Here is a 22,499-nt window from a genome sequence, read left to right as displayed (position 1 = left end):
AAGTTTGATTTATGATTGTTAATATGTCCCATTACTTTTGGTCCCTTAAAAAGTGGGAGGCACATATACAAACTGTTGTAATTCCTACACCTTTCACCTGATTTGGATATAAATACCCTCTAATTAAAGCTGAAAGTCTGCAGTTAAAGCACATATTGTTTGTTTCATTTCAAATCCATTGTGGTGGTGTATAGAGCCACAAAGATTAGAATTGTATTGATGTCCCAATATTTATGGACCTGACTGTACAGAGTCTAATAGTTGCATAACCACCAAAATGTTCCAATGCGTTTTGACTGCATTCAGTCTTCCTCAGGGGATAATGAGATGAAGAATGTTCATAGATGAATAGATGAATAGACCAGATAAAAACAAAAAAATTGTTTCAGCATGTCTTGTGGGACCCCAGTATGGATGGAAAGGTCAAGCAACCCACAGGGGATCAAAGATGGCCAAGCAGAGGCAAACAATGCAAACATGTGGAGGAAAAACAGAAAATTGTTACCAATACTTACCGTAATTTTCCTTTTCTGGCCAGTCCTCATGTCAGCACACCTGGGTTTGCTCCTCCTGCGAACCCTCAGGACCACCCTTATCCTAGCTTATAAGAGAGGGCCCTCCCATTCCCTCTTGTTCTTCTGTATTTAGCGGTGACAGGCCACTTAGGGAGGGTTCCAAGGTTGTGCTGACGTGAGGACTGACCAGGAAAGGAAAATGACGGTAAGTATTGGTAACAATTTTCAGTTTTCCTGGCCAACCCCATGTCAGCACACCTGGGATTTACCTAGCTATGTAGGGCGGGATAATGAAATAAAAGAACAGTCCATTTTAATGCTCTATGAATAAACTTTATTTCGTCTGCAAAGGTGCCGTCACTACTGCCGTTCCAAATCTTGTTGTATTGGTTGACATCACGTCCAAGTTATAGTGTCTGGCGAAGGTCCCACAGGAGCTCCAGCTGGCTGTCTTGCATATTTCCTCCACCGACACCTTGGCGAGTGCTGCCCATGAGGTCGCCACACCTCTAGTTGAGTGCGCACGTAATATTTGTGGAGGAGCTAGGCCCTGTTGCTTGTATGCCAGGTTAATTGTCCTGGTAATCCAAGTCGATAGGAGTCTTGCTGATGCAGCTTCCCTTCTTCTAGGACCTGCTGGCAGAATAAATAGGCCATCTGACTTTCGTATTTGCTGGGTGCGTTGTAGGTACATCGCAAATAAGCTGACCATATCTAGTGGCCTCAGGTCTAGCTCATCTGTCTGTTCTGGTGGTTGTGTGAAACTTGGTAGGATCGACTCATAAATTTAAGTGGAACTCAGAGACTACCTTAGATATTAAGGCTGGTGAGGGCCGCAGGATAACTTTGTCTGCAAGAACAAGACAAAATGGCTGTCTGCAAGAAAAGGCTGCTAGTTCAGAAACCCTTCTGGCTGATGTGATAGCTGTAAGGAAGGCTATCTTTGATGTTAAGAACCACAAGGGGCATGTCTCGGTGGGGATGAACGGAGGTTGGAGCAGGGCTTTTAGCACTATGCCCAAGTCCCAAGTTGGGAAGAGGTTCTTTCTCAGAGGCCGTATTCTCATTGTTGCTTTGAGGAATTGTCTTCTTAGGGGTTCTTCCGCCCACCTGTGACCTGTGAATGCTGATAATGCAGACACTTGTACTTTGATTGCATTGTAGGCCAAGCCCACTTCTAGGGCTGTTTGCAAAAAGCCTAGTAAATTCTTGATCTCTAGCGTGGACGGGGAGAAGCCCTGTTCTGTAGCAAAGGTTACAAATTTCTCCCACACTCTTGTATATGTAGAATTTGTAGATGCCTTCCTTGCCCTCAATAATGTGGTGATTACTTCCTCCGAGAGTCCCTGCGACCACAATCTGGCTGATTCAAGAGCCAAGCCGCTAGTTGCAGCCTCCCTGGATTCTGATGTGTCCACTGTCCCTGTTTCAATAGGTCTTTCTTCAGGGGCAGAGCTATTGGCGGGGCTGCCGCCATCTGTAATAGCAATGGAAACCAGGATCTTCGAGGCCAGAAGGGTAGTATGAGGATGGCATGTGTCCCCTCTTTTGCGATTTTCAATATTTGTCTTCAAAATTAGTGGAAACGGAGGGAACATGTATACTAGTGGGAACGTCCATGGAATTGAGAATGCATCTTGTGCTATCGCTTTGTGTTTCTTGAACCTTGTTACAAATTTTGGCAGCTGTGCATTCTCTGATGTTGCCATTAGATCCACGGAGGGTGTTCCCCATTCGGAGAAAATTGGTTGCAGGTAGCATCTGTTGACCGCCCACTCGCTGCTGGTGGGGAAATTCTGACTCAGCTGATCTGCAAGGATGTTATGTCTGCCTGGAATGTAGGTCGCTGTCAGGGCCTCCAGGCGTCTCTCGGCTCAGACAAAAATCCTGGTTGTCAATTGCAGTAAAGAGAGGCTTTTGGTTCTTCCTTGTCGGGCTATGTAGGAGACTGCCGTTTGATTGTCCAACCTTAGTTGGACTTGGGCTCCTTGAATCAAGTCTTCGAAAGCACGCAGGGCTAGGAAGGCTGCTTGCAACTCCAGGAGATTGGAGTGTCTTGTCTCGATTGCTTGCCATCTGCCCTGAATCTGCCTGCCGAGGCAGTGGGCCCCCCAGCCCCAGAGACTGGCATCCGAAGTTATTGTTATCCACTCCCCTGGGCTGAGGGGCATGCCTCGCGACAGGCTGTCCGGTGAACTCCACCATACTAGGTCCCGGCGGATTCGAGTTGGCAACCTGATCCTCTGATCTAAGGATGCGCCATCCCACTGACAAAGGAATGACGTCTGAAAAGCTCTTGCATGGAATTTTGCTCAAGGTACTGCGGGGGTCGCTGCCGTAAACATTCCTAGAAGTGTCATGCAGTCTCTTGCTGATAGTGCAGGAGCACTCATTATGCTGTCGATACAAGCCATCAGTTCGGCCACCTTGCGATTGGGTAAGAAGATCCGTCCCTTTTGTGTATCGAGTATTAGGCCCAGGTACTCCATTCTTCGAGATGGTATTAATTGACTCTTTTGAGCATTCACCAGCCAACCAAAATTGGCGTGAATCTGTAATACTTGATCGCGATGTCGCGTTAATTCTGTAATTGATTGGGCTACCACCAGAATGTCGTTCAAGTAATGGTAGATCCTTATCCCTTTTAGACGAATGTTTGCAATGGTGGCTAACAGAACCTTGGAGAAGACTCTGGGAGCCATGCTGATTCCGAAAGGCAAGCATCTGAATTGATAATGGTCTTCTCCCAAAGTGAACCTCAGATACCTCTGGTGGTGTTTGTTGATTGGAATGTGCAGAAATGCATCTGCGAGATCGATTGATATCATCCAATCGTCTGGCTGTATCAATGATATAATTGTATAAATGGACTCCATTCTGAATCCCTGAGGTTCGATGAATAGGTTTAGTGATCTCAGGTCCAGGACTGGCCTGAGGTCTTCCGAATCCTTGGGAACCAAGAATATTGGGGAATAAACGCCTCTTCCCTGCTGTTGTGACGGGACCGGTATGATAGCCTGTTTCTGACACAATTCTTCTACGTATCCTATTAAAACTTCTTGCTTCTTCCGGTCCTGTGGCCATCTTGTCTGGACAAATATGTTCGGTGGTTTTTGCCGAAAGACTATCTTGTAGCCCGTCTTTATCGTACTTTGGACCCATTGGTCCCTGACTTCGTCCATCCATACCCTCCAAAAGGCTGTCAGCCTGGCCCCCACCTGGAGGGGTCAGACGGATGCACCGTCAAAAAGACTTCTCGGCCTTCTTCGCCGTTTGCGCTGCTCGTGACTTTACACCCCTCAAAAAGGAGCTCTGCGTTCCTCTCCATTGGCCCCTTGCATATTCTCGACCAGGCCTATATGATCTTGCCTCCCGCGCTCTTCTGAAATCGGTCTGTCCTGGACGGAAGGATGGTTGTCTCTTCTTTGCTCTCTGTGGTAAGAGTCCAGTCTTACCTCCCGTTACACGCTTAATTGCTTCCTCTAAGGTCTTTCCAAAAAGTATCTTACCGTTAAACGGAATATTGAAAAGTGCCTGTTTTGATGCACTGTCAGCCGCCCAGTGCCGCAGCCAGAGGGCTCTCTTTGCTGTCACTGAGTGCACCATAGGCCTCCCTAACAGCTTTACGAAGGTCTACGCAGGCCTCCGCCAGAAAGGCTGCTGTCAGATTTAATTCTTCCAAGGCTGTAACAATCCTGGCTCTCTCTACTCCTGAGTTAAGTGCGGTCTCTACGTTCGTGACCCATACCTTAATGGCTCTGGAGATGGAGGCCAATGCTATGCTCGGGCGGCAGGCCATACCAGCAACTGAGTAGATCTTTTTAAGATCAGCATTCGCCCGTCGATCCATTGGGTCCCTGAAGGTTGCGGAGTCCTCTAAAGGAAGAGACACCTGCCTTGCCAAATGCCGTAGGGCTGTGTCTACCCCAGGCGGAGATTCCCAAAACTCGGCATCCACGGTCTTAAAAGGGTATAACTTCGAAAAACGATTCTGGGTGTTCATTTTCTTCTCTGGTTTCCCCCATTCTTCTTCCAACAATTCTCGTATTTCTGTCATGAAAGGAAAAGCCACTCCCTGCTTCTTTAGGGTCGGGAAATATCTCCTTACTTTTTCTGGTGGCTGGGAGTCTTGCTCCCATTCTATGGCTTCCTTTTGACATATGGTTCTATGAACTGAAAATTGAACATATGTTCCTCTAGATCCTCTGATTCCGAAGATGTTCCTGAGGAAATTTCCAGCACTGGCGGTGATCCCTTTCTGTACACTGGGTTACTCCCTGTTTTAGGCCTGCTTCTAGGCATACTTGTACTAGCCACTAGGTGTATGCTATCAGCCATGGCTTCGTGGATATATTCTTTAATCTTGTTTGCCTCTGCCTCCTTGTCTGTGGCCACGTCTTTAATGCACTCGGCACACAGGAGTTTTCCAGGAGCGGTAGGAGCCGTACAGGCCCAACATAAGCCCTCCGCGGGTCGACCTTTGGACCTCCTTGCCTCTATGGCTGGAGATTTACTAGCGTGCGACCTGCTCGGAGAATGAGGCGCCTGGCTAGAGTGTGGTTCAGGTGAAGGTGAACCAGATCGTTGGTGGATCTTTTCCTTATGCGAATGCTTCTTTTTAGGGCTCTTGCTCCTAAAAGACAAACACCCTTTAAATATGGTGTATGCTCTTTTTTCACCGTCTAGTCCCTCGTAGCCCCCTCCTACCTTTCCAACGATATTCGTGCCCTCTGTGGCTATGGCAAGCTCATGCTAAAAAAGAGGAAAGTAAGATAAGCCTATTTCCTCCGTTTCCCCTCACCCTAACTTTCTCTGACTTAATAACATATAGATGAAATATGTTAAACACACAGAGAGAAGAAAAATAAAAAGACACTTTTCTCTAGCTCCATCTCTTTTTTTTTTTTTTATAAAAAGATACTGCTTACCTGTATAGAAAAGACAGCATCAGCAGGTGGCAGAGAGCAGATGAGCTTGAAAGGAAGAAGCTGTCAAGTCTGGGAACCATTGGGTGGCAGCAGAGAGCTTACTACAAGGCAGACGAGGATAGGAGAGGGAGAGAGAGAAAGTGTGAGTCATCGGGAGGAAAACACAGCCACCCGGAACCTAGTTATCTCTCTGCACTGACCTGCACATGGACAGAAAATGAAATGGCTCTCGGCATCGCTGCCATTGCAGCTTCCTCTCTTATGCAGGGCGGTTGCTAGGCTACACCCACCACCCACAGCTCTACCTCCTCTGATATCACTGCCAGTATATATATAAGCCAGGGAGAGCAGCTGGTGCATCCCTAATAGCTGCAAACAGGTGAGGGGAAACGAACTGAGCACACCACAGCCTCTCCACCATACTCTTAGGCTCTTTAAGCCATTCATGCCCGCGGCCCCAGCACTCAGGGCGTCCAGGGTGTTAAGAGGATTTACCTCTATCAGTCTGGACCTACCAATCCCAGGAGAGGCTAAACCTGGGTGGGAAGGTTCGGCAGGGGGGGATCCATTCTCACTTGTAGCTTGCTTCAGGTGGCCTGGAGACCAAAAAAAGGAGAACAAGAGGGAATGGGAGGGCCCTCTCTTATAATCTAGGATAAGGGTGGTCCTGAGGGTTCGCAGGAGGAGCAAACCCAGGTGTGCTGACGTGGAGCTGCCCAGGAAAAGGAGATATGCCAGCCCTGGGTAGGTAAACATATTCGGATAGATGGAATACATTTATGATTGAGGTAGCCTCACATGGATCTCAAGAGAGACCATCACGCAAGTGACCCAGGTTTGCTCAAGCAACCTTACCATCCATACTGGGGTCCCACAAGACGTGCTGCAACTATTTTTTGTTTTTACCTGGTCTATTCATCTATGAATATCTCTACCTCATTATCCCCGTAGGAAGACTGAATGCAGTCAAAACCTGTTGGAACGTTTTGGTGGTTATGCAACTATTAGACTATGTATATGCCATCTCTGCTCCCTGGTCAGGTGATTATGAGAGAATACCTAATATTAGACCAGGATTTTGATTGTATAGACTAGACATGTATTTTATCCTGCTGTAAATAAATGTTTTCTACTTTAAAAAAAAAAATGATTTTGTTTGAGTCCTATTTTATGCAACAAAGTCCCATGGGAGATGCATCTGGTTTTCAGTTAACAAAAGATGAGGTGTCCCTTTTATCCAAAGGGTTACAAATTTGCCCGCTCAATAATTCTTAGCAACGTTATTTTAACAAATCTGATGCAGTAGCATCCCAACAACAAATGGGTAATGCCAATTATATGATACCATCTAATTTCACTTTTAAAGATTTGTGTCTGTCGTGTGATCTTGGCAATCTGGCTTCTGAGCTTGGTCCTGATGTTGCTAATGATCACATTTTTGTAAGACTTCCATGCGATTTAAACTAAAATCTATTTTTTATCCAATTGGTTCAAGAGGCAAATATATGGACCTGTACCAGAAGCTAGTAGAGAGGGATCTTACGTGCCTGGCATTGAAAGGTTTAAATAAGGATTCCAGCATAGTCACCAAAAACTCTGATAAAGAGAGTGTCTGGTGGTTGTGCTTTTTAATGTGAGTTACAGGGAAGAAGCTGGCAACTGTCTGATCATATTATCTACATTAAGTTAAAAGGTGAGGCTACAACATCTTTTAAATAAGATTTAATTTATTTGGTCTCCAGGGGGGTTATAGCTGGTATTTTCTCACAGACTCCTGTCATGCCCATACTCCATCATCTGCCTAATGTTCATAAAGGACTAGACCCTCTAGTGGGCCGATCCATTGTAGTGGGTATAGGGTCTTTAAACGAACACCTTAGCCAGTGGGTTGATCACCAGTTAGAATCCATGGTTACTAGTTTACTGGGTCACCTCAGGAACACTCAACAGTTATTATCGAGATTACAGGACTTTGTGTGGCAGTCTGATTATGTCTGTTTGTCAGTTGCCAGTCTGTATTCATCTATTCCTTATTCTCCAGGACTACAGGTGGTTTCTTATTTTTTGAGATGCCATAGTGGTTACTTTTTGGTACAGTACATCAGGAATTCTTCCTTTTGAGCCTTGAGTCTGTTAACACATAACTTTTTTGTGTTTGATGGTGATTGCCAGTTCCAGAGGTGCAGATGGGAGCAATGTTTTCCCCCTCCCTAGCTAACTTTTATATGTGTTGGTGAGAGAGGTCCTCGTTTTTTGGGGGGTGGCATCCCTATCGACCATTTGTATAACTTCATTTCCTTGTATAGACAATCTGCTGCTCGTATGTTCTACAGATGGGGGTGATCCTGAAGACTGGCTACAATATTTGAACACCAATGAGTTAAATGTAACATTTTCTGGACAGATATATCCAATTTTCATCCTTTTCCTTTATGGTACCAGTACTGTATCTTGGCCTAGGCCAACAAGGCCCAGGCCTAGAGCGGCACTTTGCAGGGGGGCAACAAAAAAGCTGCACCCCGCACTAAAAAAAAAACCTAGCCTTCTCCCGACTCCCGCATGAAAAGGGTCCCCACCAGCTTGTGCTACACTTTTAGTATAGTGCCAGTGTTATGGGAGGAATTGGGCAAGAGGGCAGGGTCCAGGAGGCAAATTAGTCTGGGAGCCCCATAAAGCGGTCACACTGCTACCTGCTGGTATGATAATACCAGCCAGTGAGGACATTCAGACAGACCACAGGCCGCTGACCACACTTAATACAACTGGCCTGATGGCCGCCAATGCTAATAACTGCCTAATGCTCTGCCTATCCTGCTCCACCCCCAGGTATGGCAGGCATCATGTCAATAATATAATTTAATGTATTTAAACATCCTTGTCCTTGAGCAAGCATATTGAATTGCATCATATACAATTAAGGCTTTTAATTGTTTATGATGGCAATAATATTTTTTACCTGCTCACCTCATATGTGCTATCGCAATATGTCACTGGGTTAGTAAGATTACTCCTATCTTATAAGATATTTGGCCTTTTGTTTGCTGCCACTGATTATTTCACTTATTTGTACATACAGAACATAAGGGGGTATGAGAGATGATTACGGTGACACACACCTACACAGGTTGAACTGGATGGACTCTTGTCTTTATTCAACCTCAACTACTATGTAACTATGTAACCATGTATGACTATGGATTTCCTAGTCATTATAAAAATATGTGAAATAATCCTTTGATTACAATCAGTGGCAGCAAACACAAGTCCAAATATCTTAAAAGAAATGAGTAATCTTACTAATCCGGTGGCATAAGGCTGTACCAATGGGCACTGATAAGGCTGCACTGATGATGTGGCACTGATTAGCTGCACTGATGGGGCTGCACTGATAAGGCAGCACTGATATGCTGCATTGATCATCACTGATTTGCTGCACTGATGGGCACTGATATGCTGCACTGATGGGTGCTAATAGGCTGCCCTGATGGGCACTAATATGCTGCTCTGATGGCCACTGATGAGGCTGCACTGATAAGGCAGCACTGATATGCTGCACTGATGGAAACTGATGAGACTATACTGAGGGAATGCTAGGGACCTTGATTTATGAGTAATCCTAGTCAGAAAAAGTCTGGCAACTTTGGAATAAAAGTACTTTATTTGCTACATGGGTACAGGTACAGAGTATTTAGCATATACTCTGTACCTATACCCATGTAGCAAATAAAGTACTTTTATTCCAGAGCATGCCGAGTTGCTAGAAATTTTCTGACCAGAATTAACTATCTCTGAGAGTTGAACGCCCTGGCTAGAGAACTGGACTCCAGTTCATGGACTTTTACACCAAGCAATAGAGCTAGGGTAACATATTTGCTTTTACCTTGTGGGCTCTGATGTAAGGGGGGTTTCTGCAGACTTTGATGTAAAGGGGGGCTCTGGGGACACTAATGTAAAGAGGGGATCAGGGTATACATGGGTTGGGGACTTTCATGTAAGGTGGGACTCTGACGTAAGGAGAAACTTTTCAGATTTTGATGTAAAGAGGGACTTTAGGAACCCTGATGTAGGTGGGGACTCTGGGACTCTGATGTGAGCAGAGGGTTTATCCTGACTGCTGCACTCTATATGTTGTTTTATATGTTATTTATCCTGACCTCTGCACTCTATACATCATGTTGTACATTACATAGTCCTGACCAAGGGGTTTATTGTCTCAACAGTTGCTTGTTTAAATAAAGTTCTTCCTTAATGTAGGTTCAGTCAGACATGATATTCTTTTGATATTTATATTCTTTTTGTGTGCTTCAAAGCATATGTAATGGAAATGTTTAAAATATTAAAAAAAAATAATCCTTTATCTTGAGATTTATTTGTGTCTGTAAGGCTGTCAGTTGTGGTAAAGTACTTAGGATTATTTTGTTGTTACAAGGACTGTGGTATATATTTTTGCAGTGTTTACAGCAACTAGGCATAGATTCTGTTTATTGATCCTGCTTTAAACCCCTGTACTGTTAAGCAAAATTTGGTTATGCAATACTGTGTCCGTAGCACGCTACACAACTTATTTTTCTGTGTTATCTTGCTCACATTTTGTCACTCCCTTTTGAGTTTTTAATTGTAAAGCCAGCAGATTACTCGTTATGAGTATTACTAAACATGAAGTTCAACCAGACCCTATCTAACAATAAACCCTCTCAGCCACATTCTAAACCTATTCTATCTAGCTCGGTAAAGAAGAGATCACTTTAGTTACCTATTCTGCAGCCAATCCAGGCCAGTCCCATTCTGAGCTGTCAGTGACAGCTTCAGTGTGTCGGAGTGTGCAGGAAAGGCAGCCAACAACAGAAGCCCCAAAGTAACTCAATGGGTGACGTCACTACCTAGGCATTTCCCAGCTTTTAGCTTTTTCTCTGTACATAGCAGCTGCAGCTGGAGACTGAACTGGAGCGGCTGCAGAACAGGTAAGTATAGTGATTTTTTTCATTACAGGGTTAGATAGATTATGTTAAGAATGTGGCTGAGAGTATGTTTGCGTTAGATAGATTTTGGCTGAACTTCAACTTTATATTTACTTTGTTTATAACAGGCATTTCTGTCATATGTCAAGATGTCAGTAAACAATGTGTTCTGTCAGTAAATTTTCCATGTCTTGTTGATAAAAAAACTAATGGAGGGTTGGCAACCCTTTATGGTACTCTCTGTGCAGCATAGGCTATGGGTTTTTTCTACGTTTAGTAGTACAGCCACTTTTAGAGAAATCACTGGGCATTTCATTTTGTTTTATTCCTTAATGCAAAAAAAAAAAAAAAACAGATGTCACATAGCAGAAGTAGAAAATGCCATGTTTCTTTAAGGTATGCAAGCAGTTAGCTGCTGTATGTTCAGAAACAGAAGCTTAAATTTCTTAGCAGGCCAGATATTTTAGTGAATTTGCCTATGTATGCTATAAAGCAGGGATCCTCAAACTACGACCCTCCAGCTAATGCGGAACTACACCCCCATGAGACATTGTAAAACTCTGACATTCTCTGACATAACTAGACATGATGGGAATTGTAGTTCCCGAACAACTGAAAGGCCATAGTTTGAAGACCCCTGCTATAAAGGATATGCAGTTCACCTGTTCCATGGGCGCACAGTAAAGTGAAAACACGATTGGGAAGTTCAACCTGCTCTGCCGCTGGATCACTATGATAATATATATGCATATGTTTTAGTAAATTAGGCCCGCTATCTTAGTAGACACACAACCATGTTAATCAAATAACATTCAGTAAACATATTATATGAAGTTTATGCATACAGGTGATACTTTGCTTACAAGAAAATATTGCAAATGTCTGCAAAATAATGAACACAGCAGCAAAGGCAACAATATCGCCCTACATTTTTTTTAATGACTAAGTGCTAATTATTTTTAAGTAACTCTGCCGCTCATTTGTAGACTACATAAGGTTACTAATATTTAAAACATCTAAGTAAACACCACTGATTTTCCTAATGTACCAAGCAACTATGAAGAGACAAAATCCCTGAAATAAAAAATCCCTGAAATAATCTGCTATCAGGCACTGACACCCACAGTGACTATTAGCAGAAAATATCAATACTCCAAAGTATATGCTTATCTGCATTCACTGAAACAGAGATATAGTGTATGCAGATTTAGGAAGAAATAAAAACAAACACGCTTAATAGGCTCTAGAATAGCTTCTACCTACAATGTTTACATAAAATATTACAAGACTATTAATTTATAACAATTGCATTTAGTACACTGCAGTTTTTTTAAGTAGATCCACCTAGGATCCACTTAGAAAATATTTTTGTGCTAGTTATGTGGATACCCATAAAAAGAAATGACAAAAACATATGCAAAATGAAATGATAAAATGTGGAATTAATTTTGAAATTATAGATGAGTTTTCAAGCTACAATAACATTGTTTGAAAAAAGATAGAAAGGACTTTGTAAAGGAGAGTTTTAAGGTGAGGTGAAAGGGAACAGCGGTTAAGGGACTTTAGGTTTTGAGCTGTGAACAGAACAGAAGACAGGAGCTGGAATAAACCCCAGGGATACAATTGGAGTGATATCTACCAGGTAATGGAGTTTGTTTACCAGAGCATGTCCGATGCCTGCATGCTTTAATGCGAGCGAAAGAAAAAAAAAAGTATATATATATTTATATATAATATAATCTGACCCCCTTCATCCACCTATTGATTTTGACCCAGTGCAGACTACCACCACTACATAGAGAGGACAAAGCTATGTTCCAGGTAACAGAGGTAAAACATTAGTAGTGGGAGCAAGTGAGAAACAGGAGTGGATAGGTAACACTGAGACTTTGGAAGTTAAAATGAAATAATAGCAAATAAGGAATGTTAACGAAAACAGCTATAATTCTTTTTATATTTAATGTACTATGTATATTAGAATTAAGGTCATAATTGTAAATTGCTATTCAATGCATCTGTTAAAACTGTCAATACTGCAACCTGTACATTGAATGTTAAACACCATCTTCTTTGACATATTTGTTCTTCAATATCTCATTATAATACAATATAAAAACATTTTAAGCAATTACATTTAGTGACAAAGAGAACCAGTAGTTTCTAAGCAATAAAACCCAATTAATCAAAGTAAATGAAAAATAACAAATCTAGTATAGGGTAATAAAATAGTACAATTAATAAAATACCTCTGCATTTTGTTTAAAGTGGATGGATTTGAGGTAATTGGTGTTTCCAATTCACTAAAAAGATTTGATAAATGTTAAAAAAATAAATAGATTATCACAAAAGGTTTTGCTTTCTAAAGCAATAATTTTTCCTAAGAGAAATATGAAGACTGCAATTGCTAACCTCCTTTTGAAAAATGCCAGTTGCTTGGTTGTTATTTTGACATGATGGCCTTGGGGTTGGGTGGAGCAAGGATGCTGTACAGATGCCAGACATCCTCCTTATGAATTGATGATGTTATTGGTTGTTAGGACACCTGTGGCTTTGTGTAAGCAAAAGGTAGGCTTGATTCAGCTGCTGACTTGTATACAATGTTTGGGTAATGTTTAGACAGACATTTAGCAAAAGCACTCCCGAAAAAACCCTTTGATACCCCCGTTGAAAAAGGCTTCGGTAGAGATCAAAAGCCTGCACTGGGCTGCAAAGAGAAATCTGAAGTAGCAGAACCGATGTAGCACAGTACACAGGTCTTCAGTACATGGACCTTCAGTACACAGCACAGAAAGGAAGAAATAGGCTGGTCTGATAGGGGGGAACATGTTTCTGGGTGGACAGCCTCTTTCTCTCGTTGGTACTGTTTTTGACTCAATAATAATCAACAAATAATCAAAACATGATTTAAAAAAACAGGAACTACAAGGCTCAGCTGGGATTCAGTTGAAATACAATGTGATACAAAAGCCAGTAAAGCATAGTTAAATATACAATTATGGGATGTTTGGATCATAAAACTCACTAATTAATGAGAAATACTAATGAGCCTATCCAGGTACTCACCTTATGGTCCATTCCTACCCTCCTTAGTTTGAACAGTAAGCGTTTGTGGGGAACGGTGTCAAAGGCCTTTGCGAAGTCCAGGTACACCACATCCAAAGGCTTACCTTTATCTAGGTGGTAGCTCACTTCATCATAGAATGTTAATAGATTGGTTTGGCAAGAACGATTTTTCATGAATCCATGCTGATTACTACTAATAATACCGTTTTCATTACCAAAGTCTTGTATGTGGTCCCTTAACAACCCCTCCAAAATCTTGCAGACTACTGATGTTAGGCTGACCGGCCTATAGTTACCCGGGATATATCTTAGCCCCTTTTTAAATATTGGTACCACGTTGGCTTTTTTCCAATCAGCTGGGGTTTAGTTTTGCTCTTTTAAATTTATTTCCCTTTGGAATGCACTGGTCAATCCCTTTGTTAAGTATGCACTCCCATCTTTCCTCCGTGTTCTTTGTTCCCAGGGTTCTATCCCATTTGATATTTTCTAGCAGAGAGCGCAGTTTTGGGAAATTGGCTCTTTTGAAATTCAGTGTCCTTATATTGCCCTTGTGTTTACTATTACTATAATTAATACTGAAACTAATTGACCTATGGTCACTGTTTCCTAAGTTGTCCCGTATTTCTATATCCGTGAGCAGGTCTGTATTGTTGGTAATCAGTAGGTCAAGTACCGCATTATTTCTTGTCGGTGCATTCACCATCTGACCCATGAAATTGTCCTGCAAAACATTTAGGAACTGCCGAGCCTTGGCTGAATGCGCGGTTCCTTCTGCCCAGTCTATAGCTGGATAATTAAAGTCCCCCATTATAATGACATTTCCCATCCTTGCTGCCAATCCTATCTGTAAAATGAGGTCCGCCTCCCCCTCCTCCCTCTGGTTGGGGGGCCTATAGCATACCCCCAATATTACCTTCCCACAGTGCCTTCCCTTTGAAGTTCTACCCATAGGGATTCTGCCTCATCCATAGCTCCTGTCAGGAAAGAGCTCACCTACTGGTGGCACTGTAGCTCCCAGATCCATAAGCTGCAGTTCCAGTGTCCACCAGCGGGTGTCTCTCAGTAGTCAGAAGCGAACATCTTATGCAATCAGTCATCACCTGATGCTGGTTGCAGGAAGTATATTTAAACCCTGTGTATGCTTCTTCTCACTGCCTTGGTATTGTCTCCATGTGCGCCTGACCTGCATGCCTGTGTCCCTGTATCCTGATCCTGGACTCTGATCCTGACCCTGCAGCCTGATTCCTTCCTTCCTGTTTGCTTACTCCGTCTCCTGCAACCCTCTCTCTGTTCTGTCTTGCTCCCAGCTCCCTCTGCTTGATCTCCCGTGTATGACCCCGGCTCTGTTACTATTACTATTCATTTATCCTGTTTTGTATATATTTGGTTTGAGCAGTTGTTTGCTGTGTGTCACTATTGTTTGGGTATCTGATTGGATTTACACAGTTATAGTTTTCTGGAGGTGCGTTTACATTTGTGTTATTCACTTATTTTTAAATAAATTATATTCTTTACACCTTAATTATGTCTAATGTTCTCTGTGTCAGTCCACACATTTCTGGTCACACCTGTTGCTGACAGAATACCAAGGCCAGTCCTGACCAGAAGTGGCTGCACAGAGAAGCCATCTTAGCTCTGTTGTTTGTGGCAAGATGCATCTTGAGGAGGTAATTTACTTTTCTTTGCTGGTGACAGAGGAAAAGGAATACTGCTGCCAGATATTAAAGGAGTGGGCCAGGGACCAGCTGTTAGAATGCATTCGTCTTGCTCATTCCCTAGTTGATCAGGGCAGGATGCTGTTTGATGATGTTCAGCCATTGATTCAAGTTTGTGCAGAGTTGGCTTTGTCCAGTATTCCTAAAGAAAGTGATGACTTTTCTCCCCCCTTTAGTATGGCTCAGGTAGAATCACTGGTATGGTTATTGGAGGATGACTCCTCTTATTTCTTTGAGCACTATTCAGCATGTTCCCAACAGGTGCTAGTAGATTGTATTAATGCAGTGCAGTCTCTTGTCAGACAGGCAGAGTGTAAACTGAATCTTGTTCAACCGTTATTACAAGCATGGTCAGATATATTGCACTCAGCTTCAGTCAGTTTGCAACAACCCCTTCCTACTGCTAGACACCTGCCTGCTCAAACATCTCTCTCTCCATCACCCACAGCAACCACAGTTGCAGCCCAGTTTACCCTTCTACCAACCATATGTCAGTACCCTGTTCCCACTTGCTGCACCTACCCTGCCTTTAACTCCTTGAAGCTTACCTCTTCTCCACTGTCTGCACCAATCCTTCAGAAATCCTCCTTAGTTACTGCTCCCTCTTTTTCAAAATCCCCCAGCTTTTCTTTGCTACCAGCTGCTCCCCCTACTCACAGCCCTGTGTTCACATGCAGAACCTCAGTGGCAAAACCCAAAAAGAAACGAAAGTTTTTCCCAACTTGCAAAATCTTGCCACTATCCAATTGTGCATCCACACCAGCGGATCTGCTCCAGCCTGCATCCATGCCTGCTTCCACGCCAGCGGATCTACCCCAGCCTGCTTCCACGCCAGCCGATCTGCTTCAGCTTGCTTCCACACTAGCCGATCTGCCTGCATCCACGCCAGCGGATCTGCTCCATCCTGCATCCACGCCAGCGGATCTGCCTGCTTCCACGCCAGCGGATCTGCCTGCTTCCACGCCAGCCGATCTGCTCCAGCCTGCATCCACGCCAGCCGATCTGCTCCAGCCTGCATCCACGCCAGACGATCTGCTCCAGCCTGCATCCACACCAGCCGATCTGCCTGCATCCACGCCAGCCGATCTGCTCCAGCTTGCTTCCACGCCAGCCGATCTGCTCCAGCCTGCTTCCACGCCAGCCGATCTGCTCCAGCTTGCTTCCATGCCAGTTGATCTGCTCCAGCTTGCTTCCACGCCAGCCGATCTGCTCCAGCCTACTTCCACGCCAGCCGAACTGCTCCAGCCTGAAGTTCTGGTCCCTTTTGTCCAGCCTGAAGTTCTGGTCCCTTTTGCCCAGCCTGAAGTTCCGGTCCCTTTTGCCCAGCCTGAAGTTCCGGTCCCTTTTGCCCAGCCTGAAGTTCCGGTCCCTTTTGCCCAGCCTGAAGTTCCAGTCCCTTTTGCCCAGCCTGAAGTTCCGGTCCCTGCTGCCCAGCTTGAAGTTCCGGTCCCTGCTGCCCAGCATGAAGTTCCCGCCCCTGTTGCCCAGCTTGAAGTTCCGGTCCCTGTTGCCCAGCTTGAAGTTCCGGTCCCTGCTGCCCAGCTTGAAGTTCCGGTCCCTGCTGCCCAGCTTGAAGTTCCGGTCCCTGCTGCCCAGCTTGAAGTTCCGGTCCCTGCTGCCGAGCTTGAAGTTCCGGTCCCTGCTGCCGAGCTTGAAGTTCCGGTCCCTGCTGCCCAGCTTGAAGTTCCGGTCCCTGCTGCCCAGCTTGAAGTTCCGGTCCCTGTTGCCCAGCTTGAAGTTCCGGTCCCTGTTGCCCAGCTTGAAGTTCCGGTCCCTGTTGCCCAGCTTGAAGTTCCGGTCCCTGTTGCCCAGCTTGAAGTTCCGGTCCCTGTTGCCCAGCTTGAAGTTTCGGTCCCTGTTGCCCAGCTTGAAGTTTCGGTCCCTGTTGCCCAGCCAAAGGGGCAGGTGCCCAATGCCCAGCCTGTCTCTGGACATCCTGTCCCTAACAACCTGCCTGCCTCTGATGGTCTGCTGCTCGATGACACGTCTACCCCTAGGGATCTGCTGTCTGACAACCTGCCTTCTTCTGCCTCTGATCCGGTGACAGATGTCCAGCCTGATGATCCCATGCTTGATGTCCAGCATGCGTCTGATGATCCTTTTACCATTGACCAGCCTGATCTTACTTCTCTTCTACTTACCACCCAGCCGGGTTCTACTGACTCAATACCAGCTGCTCGGTTGGACTGTCATGCAAAAACAAAGTGTTCACCTGCTAATGGGTTTGAAAGCTCTGAGTCCTCGCATGCTTTATATGGGTTACCTGTTTGGCCTGAGATTCGTTTGTCGGTTGAGTCCCTCTGGCAGAGTGTTGTTCCTATGGCTCCAAAGCCTGGTGGTCCGGACATGCCCATGGTAACTAGTAGCTGCATTTGCCTTCATGGCCCTGGTCATGGTAAGCTCCTGGGGAATGGAGGGGTACTATCTGTGCCTCTCCATGATCCGGATGCGCTTGCCCCAGCTTTGGGTGCACTAGGGGACCCGGGTCAGGTAACCAGTGCCTCAGAGATACCTAGGTGGCTTTTGAAGTGCAGAGTAAGTCCTGGAAACCAGGCAAGCTACTTGGTTATGGCGAGACACTTCTGTGTCAGAGTTCTGGTATTGTCACATGACCCCATGGCTAAGTCTGCAGGCAACTCGTGGGACCCCAGCAATGGGGTACCTGCTGTTCTGAGGGACTTGAAGTATCAAATTCTGTACATGTCAGAGGATCTGGCCAGCAGGACACCCAGCCAGTTGCTTGACCTCAGCGGTGGGATACCCAGTCAGTCACCTGACCCAGGCGGTGGGACACTTTGCCTATTGTTGGATCTTGGCAATGGGGCATCTCGCTTGGAACCCGGCACTTCTTCAGCCTACAAGGAACTTTTGCTCTGGATTTGTGCAGCAAATGACTGTCTTTTATGGACTGGTTTAGCTAGGGTTTTTTGGAGCGTCCTGAGGCCGCTCCTTAGAGGGGGGGTACTGTCAGGAAAGAGCTCACCTGCTGGTGGCACTGTAGCTCCCAGATCCATAAGCTGCAGTTCCAGTGTCCACCAGCAGGTGTCTCTCAGTAGTCAGAAGCGAACATCTTATGCAATCAGTCATCACCTGATGCTGGTTGCAGGAAGTATATTTAAACCCTGTGTATGCTTCTTCTCACTGCCTTGGTATTGTCTCCATGTGCGCCTGACCTGCATGCCTGTGTCCCTGTATCCTGATCCTGGACTCTGATCCTGACCCTGCAGCCTGATTCCTTCCTTCCTGTTTGCTTACTCTGTCTCCTGCAACCCTCTCTCTGTTCTGTCTTGCTCCCAGCTCCCTCTGCTTGATCTCCCGTGTATGACCCCGGCTCTGTTACTATTACTATTCATTTATCCTGTTTTGTATATATTTGGTTTGAGCAGTTGTTTGCTGTGTGTCACTATTGTTTGGGTATCTGATTGGATTTACACAGTTATAGTTTTCTGGAGGTGCGTTTACATTTGTGTTATTCACTTATTTTTAAATAAATTATATTCTTTACACCTTAATTATGTCTAATGTTCTCTGTGTCAGTCCACACATTTCTGGTCACACCTGTTGCTGACAGCTCCATTATTAATATCATCCCTCATATTTACCTGTATTCTGTTCTTAATATACAGACATACCCCTCCCCCTTTTTTACCTTCTCTATCTCTGCAATAAAGGGAATACCCCTGAATGGTTGCCATCTAGTTATGAGACCTGTCAAACCAAGTCTAAGTTATCCCCACAAAATCTAAGTCCTCCTCAAAGATCAGCAGCTCCAGCTCTCCCATCTTGTTAGCCAGGCTTCTGGCATTGGTATACAAGCCTCGTAATTTTGACTGGTTACATATATCCTCATTTGATGTTTTTAGGCTGCTTTCTTGATTTTTCCCCATACCCCCCATGGGTTTAGGAGCTCCGAACACCCTACCGCTAATGTCCCCATTTCTGCCCTCTGAATCTTGCTTTCCACTGGCTAATTCTACCTCTGTACCCTCCCCCATCACCTAGTTTAAAAGCCCCTCTAACTTTTCGGCCATCTTCTCACCCAGTACGGTTGCACCCTCCCCATTTAGGTGCAATCCGTCCCTACCAAAAACTACATGGTGACGTAGTTTGGGGCAGAGTTTGAATGGCTTTGTATGTTGTAGTTAGTATTTTGAATTTTGTTTGCTGGGTGATCAGAAGGCAGTGTAGGCATTGGCAGAGAGGGGCTGCAGACACTGAGCATTTGGTAAGGTAGAGGAGTCTGGCAGCAGTATTCATGATAGACTGAAGAGGGGATAGCCTATGGAGAGGTGGGCCTATGAGGAGGGAGATGCAATAGTCAAGCTGGGAGACAACAAGGTGATGAATAAGTAGCTTGGTGGTTTCATTAGTTAAAAAGAGGCACATTTTAGAGATGTTATGGAGGTGAAGTCTACAAGCTTTCGACATTGATTGGATTTGGGGCTGAAAGGACAGGTCAGAGTCTAGAATTACACCTAGTACCCTGGCATAAGGGGAGGGATTATTATCAGCTCGGTTTTAGAGAGATTTAGTTTAAGGAAGTGGTGTGACATTGTAATGGTGCTGGTGGCTGAGCCTGACATGCAGAGGTAGTAAAGCGGGATCCGGTAAAACAGGAACACTGAGGGATCACACTGGTGGTAGACACGGGCTAGCCCGAGGTGAGGAATCTAAGTGACAGCAGGTCTTCACCAGAGCCTCTGGTGGTGAGGATGGATTTTGCTGTGTGCTGAACACCAGGTCGCAGTCCCCAGGGTCGCCCTACCAGGAGGTGAACAAGTCAAGAACCGGAAGCAGATAAGCCGACAAGGATAAGGCAGGAGAGTGGTCACAGGAACACGAGCCAAGTTCAGGGCGGGCAAGTAATGGACAAGCCGGGAGGTCAATTAGAAAGTCAACAGGATACAGCAGGTTCAGGATCTATTAAATAGAATATTAAATTCACAAGTATTGATTTATACAATCACACTTTTTTCACAGCGATTTACAGAATCGCATTAAGCATGGTTACTGGAGATACCAGATCTTATAAATAGAGCACTTTAGCATATCATTATTTGTACTGTACACCATTATTTATTCCCATATCACCATTTACATTTTACCCATTCTCCAAGGAGTTATATATTTTCTATATATATATTTTTTATGGTTATTGCACTATTGCACTTTGTTTAGGGTTCACGCTAATTATTATTAAGTGATTTATAGGCAACGCCACACACCTCTTTTTTCTCTTTTAGAAAATAATCTTGGAGGCCAAGGGAATGAAGTCTCATGTTCTGTCTCAGAGGCATCTAGTGGTCCTACTTACATAATAAATATTGCAGGAAAAGCATGTGATGACATATATAAAGTACCTAGTTTGACAACTGACTAACTGAGTCTCCTAGAAACAGCTGAAATATCTGGTAGCCCTACACATAAAAAGACTCATGGTATGTACCAAGTACGAGAATGTTGTAAAGACAAAAATACACTAGGTGAAATTAGGTTACCAAATGTGTGTGCTTCTCTGACCACAAAGTTAACATCATGTGCCAGCACAGTACTGTAATCAGGATCCCCACAGAGAATGGGAAGACATCTAGAATAACGTGTTTAATCTGATAAAATTGAGAACCGTAGCAGGTAGAAAGAAAAACACTACCACAGAACTAGTATTAAATACGGGAGCACCACTTGTCTATTTTTTAGAGTGAAGATTTTAAGAGATCATTTCTTGGGGTATCTCTGGCTTTCAAGCACGCTCTACTGATTTCTAAAATGTTGTAGCCATGTTGTAGGAACCTGTATTCCATAGATTGTGCTTCTTGATCAAAATTAGGGATGGTAGAACAATTTCTCCTAGCTCTGACAAACTGACCTTTGGGAATAGCTTTGATGACAAGTGGGGGTGGCAATCAGCTGTAATGTTCCCCTGGGGTGCCAACTCCTTATGTTTGTAAGCTAGGCTAATAGTCTTTACAATCCAGGAAGCTATAGCTACTGGCAGGATCTTAGCTATCCAAAGACATGGATGAGCGAGTTTGGGGTGTAGGAACTTGACTGGCCTGCACAGAGTCCTGACCCAACCCAACCCAAAGAAACACCTTTGGGATGAATTAGAGTGGAGACTATGAGCCAAGCCTTCTCATCCAACATCAGCGTCTGACCTCACAAATGAGCTTCTGGAAGAATGGTCAAACATTCACATAGACACACTCCTAAACCTTGTGGACAGCTTTCCCAGAAGAATTGAAGCTGTTAAAGTTGCAGAGGATGGGCCAACTCAATATTGAAACCTATGAACTAAGACTGCGGTGCCATTAAAGTTCATGCACGTGCAAAGGCAGGCATCCCAATACTTTTGTCAATATAGTGTATTTACTACATTGTCAAAAGTAATGGAATGCCTGCCTTTACACACACACATGAACTTTAATGGCATCCCAATCTTAGTCTGTAGGGTTCAAAATTGAGCTGCCCCTCCCCCACCCTTTGCAGCTATAACAGCTTCTGGGAAGGCTATCCACAAGGTTTAGGAGTGTGTTATGATTGACCATTCTTCCAGACGAACATTTGTGAGGTCAGGCACTGATGTTGCAAGAGAAAGCTGGGCTTGCAGTCTCTACACTAATTCATTCAAAAGGTATTCTGTCGGGTTGGGGTCAGGACTCTGTGCAGGTAAGTCGAGTTTCTACACCCTAAATTCGCTCACCCATGTCTTTGTTGACATTGCTTTGTGCACTGGTCCAAATCATTTAGTGGAGGGGGGATTATAGTGTGGGGTTGTTTTTCAGCAGTTGGGCTTTCTCCCCTTATTTCCAGTAAAGGGAACTCTTAAGGCATCAGCATACCATGACATTTTGGGCAAATTAATGGTCCCAACTTTGATGGAACAGTTTGGGGATGGCCCCTTCCTGTTCCAACATCACTTCCTCAAAGATGGGCATTTTGTGCTCCCGCTGGGATGGGGGCACTAGTTTGGCCATTTTACCCTTGTATTTCTTGATCTAACAGGGTGGCAACCCAATAGTAATAATCCTTTGATGACACAAATCCTGAAGTCCTTGGACAGGCATTTTATAATTAATGACCCAATTCACCAAAGTTTCCTGCAGTGATCTTTTGCTAAAAATACACTAAAATCATTATTAGCGGACACAAACACAACAAAAGTCCTGCTAAAGCTCTGCGTGAATAAGGTCGCGGAGGTCATTTACATGGGAGCTGTGGTCTGTAGAGTGTAAATCAGTGAAGCTGTGTGTAGTCGGCCTACGTTATGCTATAGGGATGCAGTAGCTGTACAAACACAAACACAGATCAAAATTTGTGGAT

At 44.4% G+C, this 22,499-nt stretch overlaps 1 protein-coding gene and 1 pseudogene across 8 annotated transcripts in view; both read right to left on the bottom strand.

Moving 5' to 3' along the window:
- NRXN2 (neurexin 2) overlaps positions 1–22,499 on the bottom strand; it is a 2,537,771-nt gene that overhangs the window by 1,968,964 nt on the left and 546,308 nt on the right. For 6 of the 7 annotated variants that reach the window (XM_082270633.1, XM_082270634.1, XM_082270627.1 and 3 more), the window contains exon 4: positions 12,062–12,085. The exons of the other annotated variant lie outside the window; for it this stretch is intronic. In XM_082270633.1, the coding sequence (XP_082126759.1) occupies positions 12,062–12,085 (24 nt within the window). The remainder of the gene's footprint in view (positions 1–12,061; positions 12,086–22,499) is intronic. 7 annotated transcript variants of the gene reach the window in all.
- On the bottom strand, positions 3,531–4,572 carry LOC309565532 (annotated as a pseudogene). Its single transcript has one exon. The product of its transcript is annotated as an uncharacterized misc_RNA (transcript).

The sequence above is a fragment of the Pelophylax lessonae genome, assembly GCF_965119305.1.
Source record: "Pelophylax lessonae genome assembly, chromosome: 10".
NCBI classification, from domain to species: domain Eukaryota; kingdom Metazoa; phylum Chordata; class Amphibia; order Anura; family Ranidae; genus Pelophylax; species Pelophylax lessonae.
This window is presented reverse-complemented; position numbering and strand designations above follow the sequence as displayed.